Below are 15,982 nucleotides of genomic sequence, written 5' to 3' on the forward strand. Positions count from 1 at the left end.
ACAGTGAAGGCACCAACAAGTTAATATAACGCCCTGGTCTTTGACATACTTTGAGGGATCACTAGGGATTTGCTTCAAAGTATACTCTTCTAATTTAAGCAAAATCTGTTTACTTCCTTTTTGCTGTTACAGATTTGCAGTCGGAAGTATTGTGTAGCAATGACTGCATATATCTCTATTCATATAGGAACATTTGACTCTATAAAAATGAGGTTATTACAACTGGAGCATGAAAAATCTTTGAATAACTGAGGGCAGGAATGGAGGAATGAAGAGGTGCTGTGTTACTGCACAATCTTGACCACTTCACATAAACTACATTCACAAAACAGGAAACTGGTTTTTTTTTTTTTTTTTTGCTTTTTCTGCACTCTGTGAATCTACACTTGGATTCTTCTTCTTTTTTTTTTAATTAAAAAATATACTTCAAACAGTATTTTTCTCAATATTTTTTCAGAGCAGGCAAAGGGCAGATTTCTTTTTTCAGTATCAGTGTACAAACCACCGCCATAATATCTGGGTCATGTTTTGAGGTAGTGTGCATAATTGTAGTTGCTTTCAACTTTGAAACCAGAAGTGGTTCAACATGAATGCTGATAACAGTAACAAGTTTCATATTTGCATCCTTTCTATCTTCTATGAAAAGAACTTTATTTCAAAAAGGTCATTTTATTTACTAAAATGAAAGCAGTATTTGGAAACATGCAGGATATATTTCATGGCTGCTTAAGAAGTCTCCAGCAGTGTTTTCAATCAAATGTAGACGTGTGGGCAGAGGCTATTCCATATAATTTAGAACATTTTTTTGTTGTGGCCATTAGGTCTGTGCTCTGACACTGGATATTTGGTTGCTCTTTACCCCATTCTCAGATACATACTTGGAGATTAGAAAATCTGATTTCAGATTGCTGCGTAATATCTGGGGGAGAGGATGTGACCTATTCAAATGCGTGTTATATTCTGGTAATATATTCATCTTGTGGTGAGATTTTGCTGTATTCAGATATGACCTAGAATACTGGATTGAATGTCTGTAGCATTATCAATTCTGCTTAGCTATTTCCTTACGGAGTGAAAGGAGCGTGCCAGAAGCCTCCAAACAGCAATGGTGCATAGAGAACTGAGCCTCCTGCATCACATCGTGCTGCCAGAAACAAAGGACCACAGACCGGTGGACATCTGCCATGAGGAAACGAGTGCAAACCTGTAGTTGCTGCTTAAGGTAGGAAGAAGTTGGTATCAGTAGACAAAGCACAGTGAAAGGAGTACAAACCTTAAACTGCCTGACATTTCCTTGGGCCACAAGCTGGTGTTCATTTTCAGGTGTGATGCAGTAAGCTAGTCTCTAAACAAGAGGGGAAGAAGAGAGAAAAGTCAGCCATATGAAGAAGGATTATGTCTGTAAACCCCAACCTATAATGGGAAAGTGTGAACTTTATTTAAAGCCATAAATTAAATGTTTAATATCAGTGCATCATGCATCTTTAACTTAGTCACTGAGAGATCAAGCTTCTTGTAAGCCCCCTGATATTAGCATTTAATATAAGAAGACAGAGTAGAAAGTTTATGCAAATACTGAGTCCAAATATTTAGCAAGTGCATATGGAAAAGAACACCAGGAACAAGCTAATACTGCAGGCCTTGTGTCCCCTGAACTCACACTATTAAGGCAGCATTTTGTCAAACTTTGTACTGTTAGAAAAATCATTAGAATTAGGATTTCTTTAATTAAGTGCCTTTATATTATACCACTGCTTTTAGTAAGATGATCACAAATTGTTACTCCTTCAGGTTTTGCTCTATTCAGTTCATGCAGCATATATGTTATGGCTTAAGAGGGTTTACGTAGTGGAAGATCCTGCTGCTGAGTACCCTGGCTCATTTACTGAAGTACAGAAACAAGAGGCTAGATGACGATACAATAAGCAATGCCTTTTAGTGTAGGATTTAGAAGTGCTTCTTCATTTCCAGATCTGTTTCAGCACCTTTGTCTGGATATAAAGGTTTTTTTCAAGCATTCTGGTATCAATGTTGAAAATAATAAAAAGATCTGCATGAATTTGATCCCTGGCAAAATAGGAGCAATTTCAATAAAGAGAGGATAAGGGCACATATCTGATAGAAATTAAAATACTAAGTGGCTGGTGTTAAAGACAAAATATTGGGCAAAGTGGAATATCTATTGCTCTGATCCAGTAAAGCATTACTACTGTTCTTGCTGGATGCTTATTAAATGATCAATGGCAATCTTGAATGCAGAGCCATTTTGAGGATGCATCTGGCCTTCCCAGCACATGGATTTGTGTTTAGAGACTGATGTAGAGTCTATGACAGGAGAGGTCCGAGTTAACTTTGTGCATATAATGGTTTATAACGCTATCACAGCATACAGTGATAAAGCATACCTTGGACATTGTTTAGGTTGTAACTCTGTGAAGACTATAACTTAGAGCTGAATATGAAGATAATAGTTTGTACATTTTTTGTTAATGAGGAATATTTTTTTCTCATCAATCAGGTTAATTACATGTATCAAAAATCAGTTCAGTTTTAAAAATTATGATGCTTTCTGTAAAGAAAATTTCTATCTAGAAATAGGGAAAGGATGCAGTAATCCTCAAAACCCCCAACCCATCAGAAGCTGAATCCAAAAGGTCACTCATAACTAGTAAGTTTGGGGAGCAAGACAAACAAACAGTCAACTTAGATCCAGCCATTTCATTTCAGAGCAACATTTCATGATGTTTTATTAGCATTTCACTTACTTCTTTAAAGGTCCCACGCACATTCATAAATTTATAGATAACATAGGCAGGCACAAGTATCATTGAAGATAATGCTATTCCCCAGCCAATGCGATTTGCCCAGAAAGGGAAGGTGTAGTCATCATAAGTCAGAGGTTTGAAGTTTATTATGCTGACTATTACAACAAACTAGGGGAGAGAAAATAAAATGAACCATTGCTTTGAGACATGAAGAAACTTGGTGGAAAACAGATTTTGTGTGTTTGATTAGGCAAGCGCCCTACGGAGTATTTAAACCTAGCTTCACCGTTTACCTTCATCCTATTTATTTTGTGCCTCTTACTGCTTACACTGTTGAAGTTCTTGATGCATTTACTGGGATTAATGGTTCATTTCAGCTACTCTTGTTTTTCCTGTTTTCCAGAGGCTTTACTTTCTTAGGAATTTTATACCTGTTTTCCAGTGAGAATCATGATGTAAACTCCAGCACGATTCATTTAGTGAGGGAAATGTCATACAGCCTTAAGGCCTGGAAGGCAAAGGTGTTTGATTTTTATGTTTTGTTTGTTTGTTTTGCCCGTTATTTTTAATTTGTTCTTGTTTTTGTTTTTTCCCCCTGCTGCTACCCTATCTAATACCAGAGGCTGGGAAGGAAAGTTTAAGGTACCATCCTATTTCCTTCATTTTATTTTCTTGTTAAACCCATATGGATTGTGTAATATACAGAATTCCTTGATTTGGTTTATTGGGCCTGCATGTCCTGTTCCATGTCCAGTTTCAAACTGTAGCATTTTGAACCTAGGATTTCAAAGGCTATGCAACGGTATGAAATTCTTAGACAAATGCTCATTTCTGTGTGAGACTTCCTTGCTATGATGTACACAGCAGCCGTTTGTATGGAGAAAATGCTCAAGGAGATGTTTCCACCCACCAGTTATCTGGATGACCCCAACTTGCCTTTCTTATGGAGAGCTGTATTTATTGTTAGAAACTGTTGTAATACATTGCCTGTCACAAACAAGGACAAGTTGTGGTAGGCAAACACAGGATTATTAAAGGAATAATTATACTGCAGTCTTACAGTTTTATAGTCTTCTCCAATTTATTATGAACTGTATATATTGTTTTTGTTTTTTTTTTTGTAAATTTGTATAGCAGTGCTCTAAGAATACATAGCTTTTATGCAATTAATAGTCTTCTAAAATCATGGCAAGATCAAATTCCCATACTATTCACCCTGACATTTTGATTTACAAATACACATGGCAGATGATCCCAATACAAAATCTGTTATGTTCTGAATCTAAACTTTACATAAAGCAAATAAATGATATATTGACACTTTAGGATATTTATTTCCGAAATGAAAAGCACAACTGTTTCATTACACATCAAGCAGCTTACAAGGTATAATTAATACATCTGCTCGACATAATTAATGGGTATAATTGCATACAACTTTTTCTAAGGTCTTATCCCATCCCCATCACGTGGGAATCTTGGTGCTCTCCAATAAAATAAATTACCAATGGAAGATGTGCTGTAATACACTTATTACAAATGCAGAGATTTTTAATCAATGTTTCTGAGCATGCTGCTCTGATCTCTATGTCTTAAGAGGTGGTATATGTAATATATACTTGAGAAAAAGGGAGAAGTGAAATCTAGTAGTAAGTAAAAACTTCGGACATGTTTTCATCTTCCTGAATTGCTATATCTAATCATTAGAAGATGGTTTTAAGCTGTTGGTATGATACGTCACTTCTGGAGGAGTGAAAGATTTGCAGTAGCCAGGTGTCAAGATGGGAAAATGAGTACGTACAGTCATGTCAATGGTGATTCAATGTATGAAGGCAAAGACTGTATTATTTGTCTTTAAGAAAAAGATCTGCAATCCTGATCAACCTGAGCATCTGGAAACACACTTGCTACTCAGTGCATCTCTTTTTGGAAAGGCAGAGAGTTTAAATTAAAAGTTAGATTTGACGTATACTGACATCTAATAAAATCAGAATGAGTAAGCCTTGGAGCTGAAGATCAAATGCACAGTAATAAGCAACAGAGCCAGATTATGGAAAAGCAGATTGAACATGGTTTCAGTAACTACAGAACCCCAGGGACAGTCTGCAAAACATCTTACTACTGGAATTAGGAAAGGCTGGCAATGGTTGCTTTAATTAAGTGTGAATTTGTTTTAATATTTTCCTTAGAAGTTTTAAATTGGTGCCTTCCAAAAAACAGTCTGATTTGATTTGGTATAAAACAGTGACATTTACTTCATTAAGGTTTTATTTTTCAATTTCACTAAACATTTTATACAGTTTTGAGGTCTTCTGCATTGAACTTTCTTGGGGATTACCCTATTATTACTGCTTCAAAGATGAGGCCAGCTACAGGAGGTTGCAGTTTTGAACTGAAATCCATAGTAGCTGAAATGAGAATGGGGAGGGGTGATGAATGTGAACATTCTGATGCACTTTGCTATCATTAGGAAATAAAATTATGCAAAGCTTTAGTAGTAAGGGAAGTTCAACATTGCTGACTTCAGCTACATTGCAGATGCTCAGCCTTTTGCCCTAGTAAAATCTCTTATTCCTGGCTAGTTTATTTTTGCAACAGAAAATTTTGTTTATTGTCCGCAGATGTTGGGAGCACACTGCCTCTAGCTGTGCTTTTAGTATTTTCTAAGAAAAGCTGCTTAATTTACATCCTGAAGAAGTGAGGGAACAGAAGATGACCACAGCCACAATTAGCTTCTCCTTAACAAGCAAAGTGTTTTGTACACAATACAACCTATGCCACTGAGGGGAAGAAGTAATTAAATTGGAAGTTGTATTTATCCTGACAATGTCAGGCATAAAAGAACTACCTTGATCTTGATAACTATTGGATATTCTAAGAAAGGCATGCTAGCATTTGTTTGATAGTGAAATAATGATCAATACTTACCAACAGAAAAGCAGGGCTAACAAACTTCCAGCACAATCTCCAGTAGAGGCCTGGCTTGAAGCCCATCATTTGTTGGATATCTTCACTGAATCTGTCTACACCTAGAAGGGATATGGACATCAGACTGGCATAAATCTAAACGGATGAGATGCTGGCCTACCCCAAAATACTGATCTTATTTTAGAAAGACTTCCAAATAAGAAAAAAGTACAAGACTAAATTGATCTATTTTCAATGAATAGATGCATCTTTGATATTACCATGAGGATTACTCTGAAAGTAATGCCCCCCTAGTTTATTGTGTTGGCCCATAACACTGGGGCAGATGGTGGTGGTATGGCAGAAGAGGTTGAACCTTCCTACTAGTATTGTTACTTCTTGTTGCTATGACAGATGGCAGCAGAAGGGCACTCTGATAGAATGGCATTTGACATGGAAGTGTGAGGGAAATGAAAGTGTGTCACTGAATTCCTCTGTGCAAAAAAAAAAAAAAAAAAAATGGCCCCCACTGACATTTATCAACACTTGCTGAAGGTTTATGGAGACCAACCAGTGGGTGTGAGCGCACTGAGGCAGTGGGTGGTGCATTTCAGCAGTGGTGAGAGCAACATAAAGGATAAGCCATTTTCTGGGTGGCCAGGTATAGCTTTCCCACCACAGAATGAAGAGTGTCTTGATCAGCTCGTCCATGCAAACTGGCTACAGCGGTGACTGTACTGAAAAATAGTGTATTGTAGCTGAGAACTTGCTTTATCAAGTAACATTATTGTGCTCTTTGTATCTGTTGTAGTTTCCATGGAAATAAATAGGAGGCATTACTTGCAGAGCAGCCTTCCTTTATCCAAGAATTAAGTACCTGTGAGTACTTAGTCTGTTTCAAATAGCATTAGCATTGAAAAGATAAGCTTAACAAGCACCTAGCGCTTAATTTATGGACTTTATTCAGTTTTTTGTAGTAGTTGTGGACTATCATAACCTAATTATTCAGCAGTATTGTGAGTATATATGTTACACAAACTACTCTTTGATGTTGATGTAGATTCATATGATTTATATAATTTTTCAAAGGAAGTTGTATTAATTCTGCTTAGTGGCGTGCTTTACTAACCTTTCCGTGTTTCATAAAATACCACAGAATTTTAATTGCATAATGACAAATGTCATTTCATTTTTATCACCATTCCAAGGAACTGGACAGGTGCTTCTTCTAGTCAGTGTAAATATGTACAAAATAAACTGGTAGCTCTTGATTTTACCTTTGTACAAGACTCAGTATATTTAGCATGCATGAAGTAGTGCACAAGACTTGCCAGCAAAAATCAGTAATACCACTCCATTCACAATTGTGTAACTACTTGTATCACAAGTAGTTTTCACTGCATCACAGTGTAGAGAAACAAAGTCACCAAAATAACATTTTCAGCAACTGTGACATACTGGCCAGAGGGGAGAAAAGCTGCCAAGTGCCAGCTTTTCAGTCTTTAGTGTTCCTTGAACCCATGTAGTCTGAGATTTCTGATGTCTGCTGATGCATATGTGTGTTTTTAGTATTTCTGACAGTCTGAGTATTAACAGCTGTAACAATGGTAAAGGGAAGTCCTTTTCTGAGCAAATATGAGTACAGTGTAAATAGCTGCAGTAGAAATTCTCCTGCAGCCGACATGGAAAGGAAGACCACTTGACCTTGTAGACTCATTCAGAAATACCATCGAGACAGGCAATTCACATTGAAATAGCTCATTCTACACAGGACAAAGTAAAAAGCAAAAGTTTCCTACCCCAAGCTACTTACTGTTATGGAATTGATGTGTCCTCAGGAAGGAAGTAAAGACATCTCACTCAGAACCTCCTAATTCCTTATGAATTTTACAGATTTACATTGTGTTATGAATTCTATGTATAAACACTTTAGCGCTGTAGAACAGGCTTTCTGTGAGTGACGCTAACCCAGTCTAATTACAAATTTTGAATAATCTACAAAGGCATTTCCATACTTTGCAGCAATAAGCTGGTAAGCATTTTTTTACTTCATTAATACTAGTTAATGTTAACTGACACGTTTTGGGCTTCTGGGAAATGTTCTAGTCTTCAGTGGACCATTTTCAGCGTGAGTGTGTATTGGAAAGCATTTTTTCCATTAACTGATAATGACTAAAAATTACTACACAAAGCAAATACGCATTTTATGGTAATGTGAAGTATCTCTTATGGTGACTGTAAAATGTCTATTTCAGTGGTAGCATCTTCCTAATTTTTCTTACTGGTTCTATTTTTGTTGGATTTCCTAGTATGAGATATCTTGCAAAAGTTTAAGCTCACAGTATTTTCCAGCTCTATTTTAGAATGGGGTGACTTTTGCTGGTATCAAAATGTGGGAAAAAAAAAATCATTCAGACAAATTTCAGAGTCATGTTTAAGAAGAAAATCTCTATCCGCATGCTTTAAGGATATTGCCTCAGAGAAAAGTCTTTCTAGTGCAGTCTGTCCTGTCAGACTGCTAGTTTGTAATTGGCTGTTGTACTTGATGTTCTCAGGAAGTTTGATTTTAATCCTGAAGTCAGTAGTTAAACAGCAAAAATACAGCTCTTTCCAATGAATTTCATTTGGTAGGAATGGGGTATTGTTTGCTCTAATAATAGTTTCTCTTCATGTGGACCAGTTTAGTAGTGTTTCTTAAATAATGAGGGCAGCTAAAGTATTCCCTTCACTTGGAGCCAGGGATATGTATTTTCAAGATCTGGACTCTTGAACTTTTGTCTCACTGTGAACCTCCTCCTCCACTGCCTCCCAGTATTACATACAAGTGAAGCAAAGTAGTCAAATTTAAGAAAGGATCTGCAAATGCTCTTTGAACTCAATCTGATTCTATTTGCAGTGCCTTCTGTGAACTTTAAAGTGACTGAATTTCAACTGCTCCAGATACTAAGAGTTGAAATTTATTGTTGAATAGAAGGTCAAATACTAGGACTAGATAACCTATGAATAAATTTTTTTTTTAGATTCCAGACAGATGTACTCACAGTTCAAACAGTATTTTCTGTCCAATGTCTATTGAAAGTGAGGGATAAGTAGGCCCTATTCTCAGACTGCTTTTCCAACAGCATGCTTTTTCAGTATCATGGGTCTTCAAATAATTCTAAGAAGCAACCTGTGAGGTGGAAAATAGCTTTATAGCTGTAATAAAATAGCTTAATGGTTGTAGGGCTTGCTCATTTCCAGTTGTTTTGTGATTCTGTAGGATAACTCAGAAGGATATACCTAAACTACGAGTGACTCCTTCAGCCACAGGAGGAAACTGATACCACAAACAAAACTCAGGATTAGTTGCCAGAGAGCTAGTGTGAGGTATGAAAATAATCTTGATTTTCCAGTGAAAAACAAGAAAGATATACATACAGTCTATGACCAGCCCCATGACTAAATACACTAAATCCAAAGGGAATGTGTTATTTCTGAACTAATAAACGTTGCAGTTGCCTGGGAATGTCTCTACTGCAACCTGCTGTTAAACAGTACAGAAAAGTTGACCTGCTCTCTATGTAGGTAATAATATTGCATTGCCAATGGAATCAACATGGAAAAAGAATGGATGAGCAAGAAATGATCCTCTTAATACTGGGGCAGCATTCTTTTTTTCTCATTGATGATGCAGAGATCAGAGTTCAGAGAGAATGAAAGTCGACACACTACCAATGCCTTCTGTGATGGCCACATGATAGACCTCTGTAAGTCATTTTGCTGTACAGGCAAAGTAATGTGACTTGCACAGAAGCCCTTGAGCAGATCCTTGGCTCTGAGGTGAAATTTTTCAGTGGCCATAGTTTCCAAAAAGAGGTGAAATAGTTTCAACAGCTGATTGGAGCCTTACGAGCATTTTTTCTAGGTTGCATTTACCGCTTCTGTCTTCTTTAACTCTGTATTCCTATGTAGTTTTCTTTTATAAGCATTGGATTATTATTTTTTTTCATTTGGAAGGTAGAAATTAGTAATAATACCCTGAATGTCATAGATCTGATTTAAATGAATTTAAAAAATCAAGTGAACTACACTGAAATAAGAAAATAGTAAGAAAAAAGGAATTTTGAATTAGTTTAGAAGCTATGATGATATAAAGGTTGCACAAGAGGAAAAATGGTAACAGTTAAAACTAATACATCTCCTTATATTAAAATGCTTGTTTTCCCTTCTCCCTTATACATTCAGGTGCATTTTGCAAGAAATTTCACAGTAAGTGAGCATAGAAATAATTTGAACTTAACATAAGATTTTTTACATTTTTATCTCTGCCAAAATGTCAGTGCTTGCCTTCAGGCTGGCTTAATGTTCTGCTAGGTCATCAAGGCAACTGGGGTCTATCAGGAAAAAGAGGTAGATGAGGCCATGCCAGATTTAATCAGTCAAAATCTTTTAAATAGGACCTGGGGCTGCAATAAGTTCTTTGTTATAAAGCAACAGGTCATATTGTGTCAGTAACAGCATCTGTCAGTTGCTTAAGACAAAGGAATAGATTGATTATGGGGAAGGGAAGAAGGAGAAGAGAAAGGATGATGAAGGGCAGAAGTTGCAATGTTTACACAAAGCCTGGCTAAACTTGGCTTAGCCTGGGAATCACATCCAAAGCCTAGCCGTTGTAAAACACGATAAATCTTATTTTAAGAGTGGCAGATAATAACTTGCTTTTACTAATCTAACAATATTTTTTTTGTGTCTGCTTCCAAGCTAAGTTAACTCTTCTGCATTCAGCTCTTTTTACAGGGATTAAAAACAGTTGCTTGTGTCCTCATGTATTTTGAGAGAACAGTGTAAGAACTGCTAGCTCCACAGTGACACTGGGTGACAAAGTCAGTACTTTTACTGGAGAAAAAGCTTTAAAAGTTTAGTTTAGTTGAACAGCTTTAGACATTAATGCTTCATGCACATGTCAACAGCTTTTAATTGCAAGAGAATGACTAGAAGAATATGGTGGCGTAGTATAGGTGGGATAAATCAGTAACTGAGGGAGGAAAATGGCAGTAAGGATGATCATGCTGAGATCTGAGTCATATTCACTCTAAACATTGCTTCTGAATAAATATGACTTTCAGGTCTAGAACAACCCTACTAGGAATCAGGGCAGCTAGTTCAATAGAGACTTCACTGAGTGAAAAAAGGAAAAATAACAGTTTTTTATCTTGCTGCTCAATCTAGCAGCAAGAAATTTTATCTATAGCTGATAACTTGGACTGTTGAAATAAGTTGACTTAGGTATGATACAAGATTTTCAGTCTTGGGTTATTGAACTCAGTTTGTGATTAATACTGCATTACTGAATGTATTTCTCTTACCTATCCAAAGGAGGAGGGGCTCCTCTGCATTACATTTCCAAAATATTTACAGTGCTGCTGACATTAAGATTAATTTCTTACCATAAAACCAGGAAACTCCAATCGCCTCCATTAAAACAGCAAACAATATTGAAGTCCCAGCTGCAAATGTGTCCAGAAGCGTGAGCACATAAATTCCACCCTAGCATGGGGAAATTAAAAGACGCAATAAACCAAAGTTACAGGTGGAGTCATTTCAGTAGTTCAGTAACAAGTTAACAGAAATCTGCTCTACTTAAGCCAGCCAAGCATTTTAGTATGGAACTGGTACTGCAGACATGGGTGCATATGTACATACAGCATAGTGAAATCAGACTTTGAATCTACTTAATGAAGTGCCCTTTCACCTGTGTTCTTGCTGAAAGAGAAGCCTCATACACCATGATTAAAGAGTGTGTTCAACACTGCATTTTGTGGGACTTGAGTGGAGTTTGGGGGAATGCTCAACAGTTTGTAGGACAGGGCCTGTCTTAAGCCCCTAGTGAAAATCTTCTGAAATTATGGGCAGGAATGGAGTGCTATGAGAGTTTCCACAAGCTATTCAGTTTGTTCCCAAGGGCTGTAGTCCAGTGAATCTACTGTGTTAGGTTGATATCTCTTTTCCAGCACTCCTGTGAAGGGAGCAGCTGCATGCGAAGTCTGTGGCAGCAGCTTTAAGACCTGAAATGCCACTGGCAAGCTCCTGCTCAGCGGAGAGAGCAGCCTAGCTCATCTTCCTGTATTGCAGAATGTTTTGGTTCTTCAGTGGCTTGTTGCTGAGAACTGCAATTGCAGTTACTAAACTCTTATTCCACTGATTTTTTTTTTTTTTTTTGAAACTGTAATTTGACAACTTTTTTTCTTGATGTACAAACTGGTACACATTTGTGCAAATTACAGCTCATTTTATGGAAGTTGAGCTAAAGAGGAATGGAAAAGCATGGTATGTTTACTTGTTTTAACAGGAAGCTGAATATACTTTGTCAAATGTAAACTACTAAAAATTTTCATTTCACAATATATTTTCATTAAAATCTTTTTTTCATAATCAAATTTAACTAGCCTACGCCTGTTCAGAATCGAGGGGAACAGAAGTATTATTCTCTGTTTTTCCCAATGGTATAAATTTGGTACTATGGAGATCTCTGGATAGTTTTAATCTGTGCAGTCAATTTTTCCGTGGTTTTCCAGAACAGCTGTGCATATTTGTGAGAATAGAGAAAACAGTAGTTAGGCCTTGTCTACGTTTTTAATTCTGTGGGGATTCGGGAAACTGAATGAACTTTGATTGTTGTGTTAGAAAATGTTTATTCAATGGCATTTCAGTTTGACCACTTGTTTTTGTTCTACACTTGCTCTAAATGAATGCCTTTGCTATCAAAACTTAGCAAAATGAATAATGGTTTTGTTAGAAACATGTTCTGAAAATACAGCCTCAAATTTTCAGAGGATGAAATCAAACAATGTGATGTTATCATAAGAGTTTTTCTCAGTAGCTTGTACACTTAGAAATAGTCTTCTTGCATTTGGACAAGCCGGGGCAGCTTAGTGCATTCCATCTGGTGGAGAGATCTTAATTCCAAGCAGGTGTAATAATTTGATAGCTAGAGCCAGATTGTCATTTTGAGCTGCTTTAGTCTGCTTGAAGGCAGTGGGATCGCACCTGTTGGCACCTGTCTGTGTTTTCAGCCACTGAGTTTATATTGAGAAGACGTTTCTTCTCAGTTGCAATTTAGGATGAAGAAGAATGCAATCAAGTCTTTAGGCGACAATAGAAGTAGCATAATAGTAAAAGGACAGATATAATAAGGTTGGAAATGTTGGGGTATTTTTTAGTGTAAATAGATCTTTGTTCGTTATACATTAATGCCATTTCAATAGTTCTAACAACAGAGCTGGAGACTGTTTCCAGGAAGGGAGAGAGGTTCAGCACATCTGTTTTCATTATGGCTACCTCACATCTCACTTGTTTTCTGGTATTCTTGACATCTTGCTTATAGAATGTTTTCCTTTTTTGGTAAAAATCAGATGGTTCTCTCACTGAAGGACATCCAACCTAGTACATTGTCAAAAGCCTGGTGAAGCAAAGCATTCAAGAGGAAAAAACCTCAGAGTAATGCTGGTGAAAGCCATAGCTTGTACTGAACATCCAGTAAACTATCTGTATGATTTGTATGGTGTTAAGGGTAAGAGACTAGATTGAGAAATATTAAGAAACACATGAGGCTAAGGAGATCATGCTCCAAAGTCCTCTCATTTAAGTAAATGCTTCTTACTTAAAAAAAACCAAACAAACAGAAAACCCAATAACCAAATATCCGATGAACTGGTATCTTGAAATACTTGGTTCCTCAGGGAGGAACTAATTGCTCAACACAATTCCATTTAAAACCCCAAATAACACTAGGAACACAAATGTTTCCTTGAAACAGAGGCTTGTAGGTTTAGTTGATAGCTAGTAATCTTATCTAAAAAGAGCAGAGAAGTATCATGTAGGTAGGATTAATAATAATACTCTGGCCATGAGGTTGTTTAAGAAGTACAATTTGTCTATAACCAGATTACAGCCACCTGAACCCCTCTATTTCCATCTGGTCAGGTTAACTGCATTTTTGAGGTAACTTGTGATGGAAACTTTTGTTGTACTTACATTGGTGATGCAAAAAAGGGCAAGAAGGAAAGTGCCAAATGAAACACCGAAGGTGAAGAGCTTTCTATGCTGCTTCAGAATATGGAAATCATCCGCCAGGCCAGTGATGACAGCCTCCATTCCACCCATCTAGGAAGGGAAGGCAGAAGCTCTGGGTAAACAGTACCGACAAGTTCTATGTACGGATCAAAGACTGTAAATAGCTTGTGTAATGAATTCCCAACTGCTGTATGATTTCTGATATTCCAGATGTACATCACTGGTGTCCTGAGATAGAATTTATTGTCTATTGGTAGAGAACTGAGTGAGGCAATTGAACATCTAGTGCCATGCTTGTTGGCTTGATTTCCCATACCCTCTGCTGATCATTTGCTCACTCCACCAGGATAATAAGATAGCAAGATGGTACTTTAGGAAAAATAGTATTTGAATAATGTTCGGGAAGAAGTTTTATCTTAAGAAGTTAGATTACTTAAGAGTTTTTTTGTTTTTGTTCTTGTTTTTTTTTGTTTGTTTTGTTTTTTGTTTTAATAAAGAGAAAGATAACAGTTCACAAGCACCCAGGAAAAAGGCACTGAACACAGACTGAGTTTAGCCATTGATTAATCAAATCCAGTTAGATAGAAATGTTTACAGGCCTGGAAGGCTCACTATATAAGAACCTTGTTGTTATTTTTCTGTTGACAATATGAAATTATTTTGTTTCCTAGAAGTCAATTCTGAATGTTAGCTTTTTTTTTTTTTTTTTTTAATGTAGGAAATATGCTTTCCAAGTTTTCAATGCAATTGCTGAATTATATAGGTTGCTGTGAATTTTCTTTCCACTAAGAGAAGTGTTCTGCCCCTTCTCCACAAAGAAGCTATGGGGAAATTAATTCCTGTTTCCTGTCATGATACATTTATTTAATACTTTATCATCTTTTGAGGAGGCTGGATGTTATGCGTTTTCTGATGTCAAAAGATCATGGCAAAACCTGGAGTGCTTTGTGCAATATAGGAGTTAAGATGTATTGACACAATCCATTGCTTTCCTTAAGATTCTTTTGGTAATAATCTGGTGAAATCAGCCTCTCTGGTTCAAATAGTAGCAGACTTGTCTCTCTAGCATATGGATGATTTCAGTCAGCCAAGTTGCTGGGGGCAGAAAAGCTTTTTTCCAAAAATAATTAATGTTCACAAATAATGTTGCAAAACCTAGTGTGGGTTTGTGCTTCCTAATCTCTGGGGCATCAGTGAGTGTTGTGCAGTTAAGAGGAGATATTATTTGATGTGCTTAGAAATTGTTACTGTGTTGACACTTTAATGACAGTGGAAAAGTTGAAGTGGAAAAAGATGGTTTGCATTATTTTGGCCAAGGACCAGTTCTTAATGTGTCACTGTTTATTCCATTTGTTAATCCCCCATGTCAAGCTAGATACACACTCCAAAAAGTGTTTGCAAACATTTGTTCTATTTCTTGTCCTTTTCATTGTTGCTTGCTAAAACCTGCACGATCAGATTTCTCTTTGCTTAAACATTTTGACAGTTTTGTTTTCGTACAGATGGCTGTATTTCTGTGCCAGTGCAGGTTTATATGCCTGAATAAAAGTGTTTGTACATAATTCTTGAATTTCAGCTTTTGGATTCTTTGATTTTCATCTTTAAAAATTTTAATTTTCCCTTCAGGGTACTTGATCAGGGAGGGAGTTGCAAATACCACGATAAAAGATACTTCAGAATCTGAGTTTTCTTCAGTAGTGGTGATTTAAAAAACTCCTGAACAAATCATTAACAAGCACGTCCTTGCTCCTTATCTCCTCCTCCAGCAAAATCTGACCAGAGTTTACCAGCACATAGTGTTTTATTTAACTTCACAAGAAAGAGCTTTATGTGACTGCAGGAAAAGTGTATTCTACAATCTAAAGCCTTGTCTTTGTCACTCAAATGTTTCTAGATATTGTCTTAAACTTATCACTGTTGCATAATTAACTATTTTAGATCTAAACATGGATCTTTTTCTTCTCCCAGTTCTGTGCTGGTCATTCATGTCTTTTCATTGACCTGAATCTTTTCTTTCCATCCTCCATGTTTAATTCTAGATGAAAGATGACTAAGCTACACAACCAGATATAATCTGGGCTGAAACTTCTGAGTAAGAATGTAGATTTTGTAGATTCTGGAGCACAGGCCTTATGAGGAGTGGCTGAAGGAGCTGGGATTGTTCAGTCTGGAGAAGAGGAGGCTCAGGGGAGATGTTATTGCACTCTATAACTACCTGAAGGGAGGCTGTAGTGAGCTGGGGTTTGGCCTCTTCTCTC

The 15,982-nt window shown here is 36.8% G+C and overlaps 1 protein-coding gene and 1 long non-coding RNA gene across 3 annotated transcripts in view; one reads left to right on the plus strand and one right to left on the minus strand.

The window, feature by feature from the left end:
• LOC101752262 overlaps positions 1-15,294 on the plus strand; it is a 52,607-nt gene extending 37,313 nt beyond the window's left edge. Inside the window, exon 4 of the long non-coding RNA XR_006931200.1 lies at positions 1,057-15,294. This is a non-coding gene — a long non-coding RNA (uncharacterized LOC101752262). The remainder of the gene's footprint in view (positions 1-1,056) is intronic.
• Positions 1-15,982, minus strand: part of SLC6A2 (solute carrier family 6 member 2) — a 69,035-nt gene that overhangs the window by 7,106 nt on the left and 45,947 nt on the right. For both annotated transcript variants that reach the window (XM_015292350.4, NM_204716.2), the window contains 5 exons: positions 13,686-13,814; positions 11,099-11,198; positions 5,694-5,794; positions 2,766-2,933; positions 1,274-1,345 (listed from right to left, as the gene is read on the minus strand). In XM_015292350.4, the coding sequence (XP_015147836.4) occupies positions 1,274-1,345; positions 2,766-2,933; positions 5,694-5,794; positions 11,099-11,198; positions 13,686-13,814 (570 nt within the window). The remainder of the gene's footprint in view (positions 1-1,273; positions 1,346-2,765; positions 2,934-5,693; positions 5,795-11,098; positions 11,199-13,685; positions 13,815-15,982) is intronic.

Source organism: Gallus gallus, chromosome 11 (assembly GCF_016699485.2).
Source record: "Gallus gallus isolate bGalGal1 chromosome 11, bGalGal1.mat.broiler.GRCg7b, whole genome shotgun sequence".
Classification (NCBI taxonomy): Eukaryota; Metazoa; Chordata; class Aves; order Galliformes; family Phasianidae; genus Gallus; species Gallus gallus.